Genomic DNA, 11966 nt, shown 5'->3' on the forward strand with positions numbered 1-11966 from the left:
AAGTGCATAGGACAATTGCATTCTATCAAAGTTTCAAAGTGTAATAAACAGCAAATAAAGGTAACTTTTATAGATAAATTTTTAAGTACCTTTTTCGCATGCAGCACGCATAAATATATAAATTTGTATAATTTATGTTATATATATAGGAGCAATTAATTTCTTCATGCGATAAAAATGAAGATGATATTATTATTTTAATGGGCAATACTACGACTTTCATGACATTGAGTGATGTTGCATATAAGGCGATTGAAGAAATTATTGATAAAAATATCTCAGAAAGTATAAATATATGGATATCAAAGCTAACGGAGGAAGTAACGCACTTATTTAATCGGTAAAATTTCCAATTATTTTGCAATTTTCAAGATTACAGTTTTTACAGTATCAATATGTTCTTAGATTTATATGTGGTATACTAAAGCAAACACTTATCATCAATATGTGCGGCTCCTATGCAACCGCAATGATAAGTTTGAAGAAAAATCATCAAATGATAAAAGAAATACGGTATTTGATGCTTAACGAATATGACACAAATCATTATAGTTCTAATGAGTGTAATTCTAATGAGATGAGTTATAATAACAATAGTGATGACAGTTATGATAACTTGAGTTTGTATGATATTTCTGAAAAAGAAATGGTAAAATATCTTCCACGTTCGCGAGCAATAAAATAAATTTTGCCGAGGCTGCGTATACGCGAATCATAACTGATTCTCTTTACAGGAAAACATAGAAAAGAGAATTTACAAGAAACAAAAGCAAAGTGTTATAATATCGGTGGAAGAAGCAATACGTATAATACAGATTACGGTATGTGATACCAATAACTATATAAGAGAAACAATTATAAAAACGAATGACGCCTATGACAGAATAACGGCCAGAGATGTATATTCCCCTGTAAACGTGCCGCCTTATAAGACTTCCGCTAAACATGGATACGCTGTGTTGGCCAGCGACGGGAAGGGTGTAAGGAAAGTGTTGAAAGCACAAGCCACGGTAAGGACAGCCAAAATCTGATTAATGCATGATGGTTAGCATGATTTCGCTTATAGCACGTGGGTGGGATTATTAATTTTTCTACGTTGTGTCTAAAGAGTAAATATTAATAATAATATTAAGAGTAAATGTGAATATTAGAGATCATGAGAAGTGAATTATGCGGAAATTTTGCAAATAATAAAAAATTCTACCTATTGAATTAGTAATTGATTAAGTTAGTCGGAGTTTAAGCAATGAAGCTAGATTTTTACAAAACAATCTTTTTTCCAGTTTGATAAAATTTCTGTCGTACCTGGCACTTGCATGCGTGTAAGAAGTGGAGATGCCATACCCAATGGTAAAGATAATTACAACTATAAATTAAACTTGCTTGATTATAGTAAAGGATTAATTACTGCTTTTATGCGCGATTGCAGGAGCAAATACGGTTGTAACGCCAGAGAATATAAAGATATTGGACGAATGCAACGATAATGATGACAATTGTTTTAATATCGACAAGGAATACGAAATTGAGGTCTTGGTTGCCCCAGAAATAAACGAGAACATCAGGTATACAACGAAAATAGTTCGATGTCATTTAATACACCTCTTGAAACATGATTTGTTTTATTAAAACAATTTGTTTACTGTTAAAGAAACGCTGGAGACGAAATAAAATGTTTCCAATTCATTGTACCAAAATTCACATGTCTCGGACCAGCGGAATTGGGTATTTTGACATTATGTAGCCTCGATTTAATTTCAGTCACTGAACTTCCATCTGTAGGTCTGCTATCTATCAGTAGCGAATTGGAAGAACCGAAAAATACTTTAACTTTAGGACGCATCTATGAAAGCAATAGAGTAACTCTGACCTCATTATTAAAAAAGAATGGATACGTTCCCGTCGACTTCGGAATTTCTGCTTACAAGTGAGTGTATTTAAAATTTATTATAATTCCTCTAGCTACTGTAAGACACGATTTGGTTTACGAATAATTAACGTCGTCGTAGCTCTTAATTTAACGATCATGTTCTTGCAGGTTAAACGCTATAATAAAAAAAATCGAAAACGCTTTGGACGAAGTAGATGTACTTGTGATAATGGGCCATTCAAACGACAAAGATATATTAAAATCAATTTTAAGGGAATATTTTAACGCTATGATACATTTCGGTATATCCTTGCTTCTTATTTATTAATCGTCGGTGTAATATACTATGGTGTAACACGTTCGTTTACTCGAGCATTGTTCTTTCTCCTTCAGGTCTCTTGAACATGAAACCAGGGAAATCGACAATGTTTGCCTCGTGCACGTACAATTTTAAGAAGAAGATTTTCCTGTGCATGTCGGCAAACCCGGCAACAGTTCCCATTGTCGCGCAAATAGTGCTTCTACCACTTCTAAACACGATGCACGGCAATTTCTTCAAACGGCCTATCATTCTGCAGACTTGCGTAAGACTTGTCTTCTCTCATCACACATACAGCAAGAGATGTATTTATTAATGCGACGCTGTCGTAACTTTACAGGTGAATAATCACGAGTTGCATTTACGTCCGAAATTTTTATGGACTACTGTACAATGGGCAGAGCAGGAGATGTTTCCAAGGGCTTATTGCTCAAAAAATCGACATCAGGATATAATAAAATATCAAAAGGCTAATGCACTTTTAATGTTACCGCCGCGCACGTGGCAGGTACCGAAGTTAGACGCAGCATTCGTATCAGGAATATTTCTCGGCTGAAAATAATCATCGCTGAAATATTTCCATGTATTCTTGGCCAACAAGTCATTCGCATATATTTGCATTGTTATTTAATTATATTACATTATACTTACTTATATTATATTTAATTATATTGACAAATTATAATTATAATGACATAATTATGTACATTTAAGTTATATTCTCAGTAAAAAATTTTTTATACATTAATATGTATAAATATGTATAAACATACATAAATATTTATAAACACGTACAATCATATATGAAATATGTCCATACATATTCATACGTATATACATCCCTCTTTCTTTTGAAAATTACTTTTTAGTGTGATTTTTAGTGAAATAACATTAGTAATGTGAAAACATAAAAGATAATTAAAGGAATAATTTTTGCTTTGTTCGTTTTAAAAAAAAAATTAAATTTGGAAAAATGTTAAAAAAATTGCTCATAATGATGCATTTATATATAATTATACATAAGTAATTTGTTTACCTTTTTTCAAACTTGATTTTTTCTAAAATAAATAGTGTGAAAATTACTCTTAATTATTTTTAATGTTTTCATATTACTATTGTTATTTCTATTACACTAAAAAATAATTTTACAAAAGAATGAAGGATATATGAACATGTATGGACATATTTCATATAAAATTATGTATGTTTATGAATATTTATGTATGTTTATACATATTTATACATATTCATGCATGAAAAATTGTTTACCGGGTATCCCAATTATACTACCTTACTAGTAATTTATTGACGATATATTGGTTAAATATTGGAGATTTATTGGACTATGTGATATTAAAAAATAAGAGTTTGATAAGATCTAATTGAAGTATACAATCGCTTTTATGTAAAAAAAACGTGTACGCAAGATATTGCTCATGATTAGCATAAACAAAATTGAAAATATGTTATTTTTATGTTCACTGATACGAAGGAAATCTATTAATAAGACAACATTTATTTCTTAATAAGACAACGTTTATCTTTTTTTTAACTGTACCATTCTGCAATTTAATAGTAGCTATCTCGCCAACTAAATTCTTATTAAAGACCAAATTAAAACATCTTGAATTTGAAATTATACTTTTTTTCAAATTAAAAAGTAAGTATAATTTATAGATTTTTTTTATCCGGTTTTACTTCATACTTTTATTATGTAATTCGCAAAAAATCATTGTGTGATATGACTTATATAAACTAAATTCTTTGAAATTAATATTATTTAATAATATTAGTATCACAATATGCATATACATAATATTATATATATAAATATTATATATACATTATAATGTATATATTGTAATAGAAATATATCTTATGTATCGCTTATTAATTTCAATACATCTTATTCGATAATTTCTCTGTAAAGAATGAATATGACATAAAATTTTATTTTGACTTAAATTTAAAACCCTCAAAAGAATTTTTGACGAATCGTATGATCACTTTTTAAGATATGTATAATGATTAAAAAATATCAATATTAATATGACAAAAATAAAAAATTGTTAAATATTATTGATGAAATCATCGATTTAAATCACTTTGAATTCCGTATTATTAAAAAAATAGTATTAAAAAAATAAAAATAGGTTTACAACTTTCCGTGCAAACTTGTTTCTGGTTTGAAACTAATTTAGTTTAGTACATGTATACATATATGTACATAAATTAAAACCTTATCTTATTCCGAGAGAAAATTGCAATTCATTTATTATTCTATGGAGTTTGTATTTTTTTAATATTATTTTGTTGTAGAAAAATATACTGGTCGATATTTTGATGCATAAAATATGATTTAAATAAATATTTCAAAATTACTGAATATTTTTTACTTCAAATTAGCCAAGAAACTTTTGATTTTTTCTTGCGTGAATGGATTGAATATAATTGTCATACGGAAAGAAATTTCGCAGAGAGAGAGAGAGAGAGAGAGAGAGAGAGAGAGAGAGAGAGAGAGTTCAAATATTTGTAACAACATATGCAAAAGTATACAAATTTATATAATTACGTGTGCACATAATCATGTATAACACATAAATTTCGATAAATAATTATTAAATTTAAAAAAACTTCTATTATTTATTTTTATTTATTTATCCATGTACTTAATTATTTTATTTTAGATTATAATAAATAATAGAAACAATTTAAATGACTACGAAAAGTAAATTTCGATTATCTGTCGTCAGCAGATTTTGTTTAATTTTTTTTTACAATTCTGTCAATATGATTTACCTTATGATTTATATTGTGGTAAACTTTATTGTTTTTTTTTTAAGATTTATAATAGGCCTGTTCTTTTTGGCTGCACTTTTGCACCAGTTCATCTTTCTTCCTCTTCTTTTCTCCTGGAGAGAAAAGGAAGAAAGATGAACTGGTACAAAAGTTTAGTCAAAAAGAACAAGCTTATTATTTCGTAAAATCTGATCTCAACAATTACCTGTCAAAATCATAAGCTAGAGATTTGCTGCGTGATACGCGTTCAAAACGAAATCGACACAGGTTACAGCGTCCTGTTTACATATTTTGAAAAGAGAAAGAAATATAAACACTTTCGTACGGGTTTTGAAATTCGTTTAGACAGAGTAAAGTGAGCTAACGATCGAGGTGGTCGAGATCAAATGAAGAGACAAGAACGATAAAAGTTTCACAATCACGAGTTTAACGAAGAACTAAAGTGATCAAAATGTCTCTAAACTTTGTCATTTTAGGTGGTATGTATATTTATTTTATAAGATGTCATATGATTAAGAGTAGATATTAATAAAATCTAAAACAAAATATTATATAGCTATAATATATATAGTTACGATTTCCTTAAAACTATCAGGCGTAAATAAAATAAAAGCAATATATTTAAAGATTAAAAATAATTTTGCACACACACACACACACACACACACACACACTTTGTCTTACGTACGCGTAATCTTTGATTATTAGTAATTTTGTGTAATATTGATTTGAATTGTATACTTTTTAAATGTATATATTCTAATAATTTTATTCTAATTATACTTATGTAGTACGGCAATTCAGTAGTGATGATCAACAATTAAATGAACAATCAAATCAACCAATTGAACAATTTAGTGCAGAATTAAATCAAGCCTCTGTAATAGATTCGTATATTGTAAACAATTTAGCAGGAAACGTGAGTCTCATACAATTTGTGAAATGTGATAAAAAGAGAATAAAGGTAACTCTTCTACAAATAATTTTTTAAATATTTTTCCCGCACGTATGCATACATGTTTACATATATGTAAATTTGTTTAATTTATGTTTTATACAGGAAGAATTAGTTTATATGAGCACTCAGTACAATGGTAGTGTCATCTTATTAGTTGGCGATACCTTGAGTGATGTTGTACATGATGCAATTAAAGAAGTTATCGATAACAATGTTCTTATTGACGTAAACATATTTATATCAAACTTAACAGAGAACTTAGAATGTTTCATCAAACGGTAAAATTTTGTTTTTATTTATACTGCAGTTTTCGAGATTACAGCTTTTACAGTTCTAACGCATTCTCAGGCCGATATGTGGAATACGAAACAGCAGTCTTATTATTAATATGTGTGGCTCCTATGTAAATGTGGAAGAAAGTTTGAAAGCATTTGGAGATGTAATACTGGATATATTATGCTTAATTAGCAAGTCAAATAAACAGATTTTTGATATAAAGAAGGATGATAGTTGTGTTGAGCCATCTAATAATAATAATAATGATAAACCTGGAAATAATTCTACTGATGATAATTGTTCTGCTGAGGAATTTGAGAATAATAATAATGATGGTTATTCTGATGACTTATTTTATAATGATAGTAATAATGATAATTCTGCTGGGCCATCTAAGAATAATATTAATGATGATATACATAATTCTAATAAGACTTCTATGGATCTCTCCTTCGAAGAACAATCGGTACGATAAAATATCTTTCTCACTCGGAACAATAAAGTAAATTTTCACCAGAGTGCATACACGCGAATTGTAACCAACTCTCTTTACAGAAACCCGTATTGATAATGAAAGACTTTTATAAGAAACAAAAGGGAAGCGAAATGGTATCACTGGAAGAGGCAAAAGATATAATGAAAAAAGTAATAGACAAACATTATGAAAGACGTATAGAAACCGTACAGACGAATGATGCCTATGGCAGAATAGTGGCCAAAGACATATATTCGTCTGTAAACGTGCCGCCTTGTTGTATTTCCGCTAAACATGGATACGCGGTGTTGGCCAGTGACGGGGAAGGTGTCAGAAAAGTATTGAAATCAAATCTCACGGTAAGAATGAACTTCTATTAACAAGTAACGGCTCGCACAATTTTGCTAGGATATGTTGTATTATTACACAGTAAAAAATCGTGCGTCCATATGTAGAATTTTTCTTGTGTTACCACATTTTGATTATTACTTCAATGTAAAATTAACATACAACTGATACGTTATTATTTTTGTAACATTTTGATGTGTTAGATTCATGTCACCTTTCTAACAATTGCATATGTCAATTAAAAATGGAATATTATTTTGAATATTTTTAACACACACAATTGTTTCAATTAATCTATATATCTCAAAGTCAATTTAACATGTAAGAATTTTTTTATTCACATTATACGAACAAAAATGTTTTATTAACATTTTCTTACGAGTTACTGCAACTACTCTTCTATGTACTCTATTTATTTTATATATTAGTTTTAAATCACCCTTAAAGTCAAAATAACAAATATAAATGTAAAGTATTGTGTCAATTATTTAACATTACTAGTTCGTTAATAAATAACACAAGACGAATGAGTTATTTTAACTTAAAATTTAGAGTGGATCTCCTGGGACATGTAAAAAATGTTAAAATTAACATTTTCTTTTTTACTGTGTATATGTTTCCCACATTATCTTTAATGCTCGTTTCTATCAATGTAGATTAATTTAATTTTAATTTAACTTACTTTTTATCTTTTTCTAGTTATAAGAACTAAAAAAAGATAAATATTAAACCGAGATTAAAGTTAATCTACATTGGTAGAAATAGATATAAGGCGTGGAAGGGATTATTAAAAATCACGACTGACGAATTGTGCGGTCACAAATTTTGCAGAAAACAATTCTATTGATTGAATCAGATGTTGAATAAGTTGATCGTAGTTTAGTTGTCGAAGCCAAATCTTTACAAAACACTGCTTCTTTTCTAGTTAATCAAAAAGATTTTGATTGTACCTGGCACTTGCATGCGAGTAAGAAGTGGAGATCCTATACCCGATGGTAAAATCAATTACAATTGCATATTACATTTGTGTATCTATGATGGATTAATTGTCGCTTTTATTCGTGGTTACAGGAGCAACGGCGGTTGTAAAGTCTGCGAATACAAAGGTAATAGATGAATACGATAATGATGATTATTTTAATATCGACAGCAAGGAATACGAAATTGAGGTTTTAGTCGCTCCAAAAGAGGGTGAAAATATTAGGTATACGAAGATATTTCGATATCGTTTAATATGTTTTTCGAAGAACACTTTATTCTATTATTACAAAATAATTTCTTTACTTTTAAAGAAACGCTGGCTGCGAAATAGGGTCCAATGAGATTGTTAAACGCTCACACAGTCGTGTTAAAACAGCGGATCTGGGCATTTTGACATTATGTGACATCGATTCAATTACAGTCCTGAAACTTCCATCTGTAGGTCTGCTATTTATCGATTATGATTTATTAAAATTTGAAAAGGTTTCAAAACTAGGACGCATCTACGACTGCAACAAGATAATTGTGTTCTCGTTATTGAAGAAGAACGGTTATGATCCTATGGACTTTGGAGTTTCGGCTTATGAGTAAGTGCAACAAAAATTTATTACGATTCCTCTATAACCACGGTAAAACTCGATTTGATAAATAAGTAATGTCGTCGTCGCTCTTAATTTGACGATTATATTCTCGCAGGCCGAATATTATGAAATACAGAATCATGGACGCTTTGGACAAAGTTGACTTACTCGTGATAATAGGCCGTGCGAACGATAAAGATATATTGAAGCCCACCTTAAAGATATTTTTCGACGCTGATATACATTTCGGTATATTTTTCTTCTTTTAATCGTCGGTGTAATACGCTGCGGAGTGACACGTCTTTTTGCATTGCTTTTTCTGACTCAGGTGGCGTGAATATAAAACCCGGGAAATCGACAACATTTGCAACGTGTGAGTTCAACAAGAAGAGGAAGTTCTTCCTGTGTATGTCGGCAAATCCAGCGACCGTACCCATTATCACGCATGTATTGCTTCTGCCGTTATTGAACATACTAAGCTACAATTCAGACGATAATCCCTTAAAGATACAGACCCGCGTAAGACTCGTCTTCTTGCATCCTTCATGAAAATATACATATGCGTATTGATCGTTATCGTAACGTTACAGATAAAAACATCTCACGACCTGCACCTGCGTCCGAAACTTTCGTGGACATCCTTACAGTGGTCAGAGAAGGAAGTGGAAATGTATCCAACTGCTCACTGCACGAGTACTGATCAGCACATGATGAAATATCAATTCAGTAACGCTCTTCTAATGCTACCGAGCTACACGTCGGAGGTGCCAAAGTTAAATGCGAACTCAGCATTTTTATCGGCGATGTTTACGGGCAACTGACAAATCTCTAAGTTGTTCTCGAGTGACCAGCAAAACAAACGTTTGCAAATATTTACATAGTTATTTAACTATATTATTGAATTCTAATTATAATGATTTAATTATATTACGCTTCTCAAATTATGTCTGAATTATAAGATCTAAGGGCCGGTTGTTCCACCTTTCGGTAAATTTTACGCGTAGGTAAATTGTCAGATCCGCTCATGTGATTGGATAATCTTGCTACTTATCTAATGCGTAAATTTATCGAAAGGTGGAACAATCGGCCCTAAATGAAGTAATCACGTTTGTATAAAAGGAACATTCATACGTGAGGTACTACGCACAATTGGCAGGAAGAAATCGAAAATTATTTCGTTGATATCGTTTTACACACTGATAAATACAACGTAAATTTTTTCTTAGCAAAAACATCGGAAGATCATAATATATGTTTCAAGATTTCAAAAGTTTGCCATTTTGTAATTTAATTATAGCAATTTCGCAAATTAAGTTTTTATTAAAGACCAACTCAAATTAATCTTCAATTTGAAGTTTTCCCTTTTTCTAATTGACGAGCGAATAGATTGCTTGTTTTTTTTTGCTTGATTTTACTTCCACTATAATTTGCAAAAAATCGTTGTAGAATGATTTATAAATTAATTAAGAATTAATTAACTTATTATAATTCTTTGGAATTAATATTGTGCAATTATGTTAACATAGTAATATATATATCGTATATATTCTAATTTAATATATATTATATATATATTATATTATAAATATTATATTATAATATATATATTGTAATAGTACTTTTTAAATATGAATTAGTGAAGTTCAACTAAAAAGAATATTTGAGCATTATACAACTAAAATACTGATATTTGCATGTTAATTTCAATCTTCCAATATCATATTCATTGAATTAAATTTTAAGCACAAAACGAGGTTAGTTAGATCACATAATAAAGATTAGCTAGGTTAGGAATCTCACATTTAATTCACTGATTACCAGTGGCATACTTGGCACTGATATCAGTGATTATCCACTGATTCAGATTTAGAGAGTATATTGTAATAATAATATTATATATATTATACTGTTCCCTCCGAGGGGGTAGCTGAAATAATACTTCCACTATAATTTGCAAAAAATCGTTGTAGAATGATTTATAAATTAATTAAGAATTAATTAACTTATTATAATTCTTTGGAATTAATATTGTGCAATTATGTTAACATAGTAATATATATATCGTATATATTCTAATTTAATATATACAATATATATATTATATTATAAATATTATATTATAATATATATATTGTAATAGTACTTTTTAAATATGAATTAGTGAAGTTCAACTAAAAAGAATATTTGAGCATTATACAACTAAAATACTGATATTTGCATGTTAATTTCAATCTTCCAATATCATATTCATTGAATTAAATTTTAAGCACAAAACGAGGTTAGTTAGATCACATAATAAAGATTAGCTAGGTTAGGAATCTCACATTTAATTCACTGATTACCAGTGGCATACTTGGCACTGATATCAGTGATTATCCACTGATTCAGATTTAGAGAGTATATTGTAATAATAATATTATATATATTATACTGTTCTCTCCGAGGGGGTAGCTGAAATATTGTTCCACAGATTATATGATTTTATCTGATTACAAATAATTTTTTTTTCTACTATGAAGTAATTTGGTAAAACATATGATTTTCTTTAATATTATATAATAATTTCTCGTGGTTACATATGTAATTATCGGATTATACATAGAGATTTTATATAAATTTTATAATGATTTCGAGGATTCTGTCCCACGATTACATTAAGTGGTTACCTCTTCGATCCTCTCGACGTTTTTTCATTAAGAAAAAGTGAACTTCCGAAAAATTTTTATATATTCTCTGTCAATTATGAATGTATACGATTCTCTTTTAACATAACATTATTTCATATTATGCGATGTTATATATAGAAATATAGCATTTGATAAAATCTTCTTAATGACAGCATATATTTTTATAATAATTATTTTTTGTAATTATTGATGTAAAGTACAATAATAGTGACATATTTTAATATGCTGTTGACACAAATATAATCATTACAAATTACAAATCTCAAAATTTTAAATCCTCTTACACTATGCATGTAACTTCGGAATGAACGCGGTTTTTACCTCCACTCGATCTCGCTAATCATTGAATAACGCGAGAATAATATTTGAATTTAAAAAATTATTTTAAAGCAGATAATATACAACTTTCAGGACATGTGAATACAAAGTAAAATGTATTAAAATATCAATTTTACGTTATTTTTCATGTGTATAAATAAGAAAATTTATATAACCCGCTCGAAAGGTTAAAGGAACGAATCTTTTTAACAGAAAATCTCAATTCTTTTAAAAATGATAATCCTTTCACACACACTCACGCACACACACACACACACACACAAATGGAAAATAATGATAATTATTTTGCGCTGCACAAGAGCTACATCGCGAAATCTCACAGTCAAAATTTTA

General features: G+C 29.1%; 1 protein-coding gene across 1 annotated transcript; it reads left to right on the forward strand.

Moving 5' to 3' along the window:
- Positions 1 to 469: 469 nt before the first annotated feature.
- Positions 470 to 9428, forward strand: LOC108762157 (gephyrin-like). The gene is made up of 19 exons (XM_018509018.1): positions 470 to 649; positions 735 to 1010; positions 1284 to 1350; positions 1430 to 1565; positions 1652 to 1927; positions 2039 to 2172; positions 2264 to 2454; positions 2530 to 2705; positions 4596 to 4621; positions 5780 to 5952; positions 6049 to 6224; positions 6295 to 6688; positions 6778 to 7056; positions 7971 to 8040; positions 8117 to 8249; positions 8338 to 8613; positions 8723 to 8856; positions 8936 to 9126; positions 9198 to 9428. Exons 1-19 carry the CDS (start codon positions 470 to 472, stop codon positions 9426 to 9428), a joined length of 3519 nt encoding a protein of 1172 aa, XP_018364520.1.
- Positions 9429 to 11966: the final 2538 nt, after the last annotated feature.

Source organism: Trachymyrmex cornetzi, unplaced genomic scaffold (assembly GCF_001594075.2).
Source record: "Trachymyrmex cornetzi isolate Tcor2-1 unplaced genomic scaffold, Tcor1.1 scaffold279, whole genome shotgun sequence".
Classification (NCBI taxonomy): Eukaryota; Metazoa; Arthropoda; class Insecta; order Hymenoptera; family Formicidae; genus Trachymyrmex; species Trachymyrmex cornetzi.

Coding starts and splice junctions, on each gene's coding strand:
- LOC108762157 (XM_018509018.1), top strand. CDS start 470: ATGATAAGTTTGAAGAAAAATCATCAAATGATAAAAGAAATACGGTAT. Junction 1,928..2,038: donor TTCGGAATTTCTGCTTACAA/GTGAGTGTATTT, acceptor ATGTTCTTGCAG/GTTAAACGCTATAATAAAAA. Junction 7,057..7,970: donor TATTGAAATCAAATCTCACG/GTAAGAATGAAC, acceptor CTTCTTTTCTAG/TTAATCAAAAAGATTTTGAT.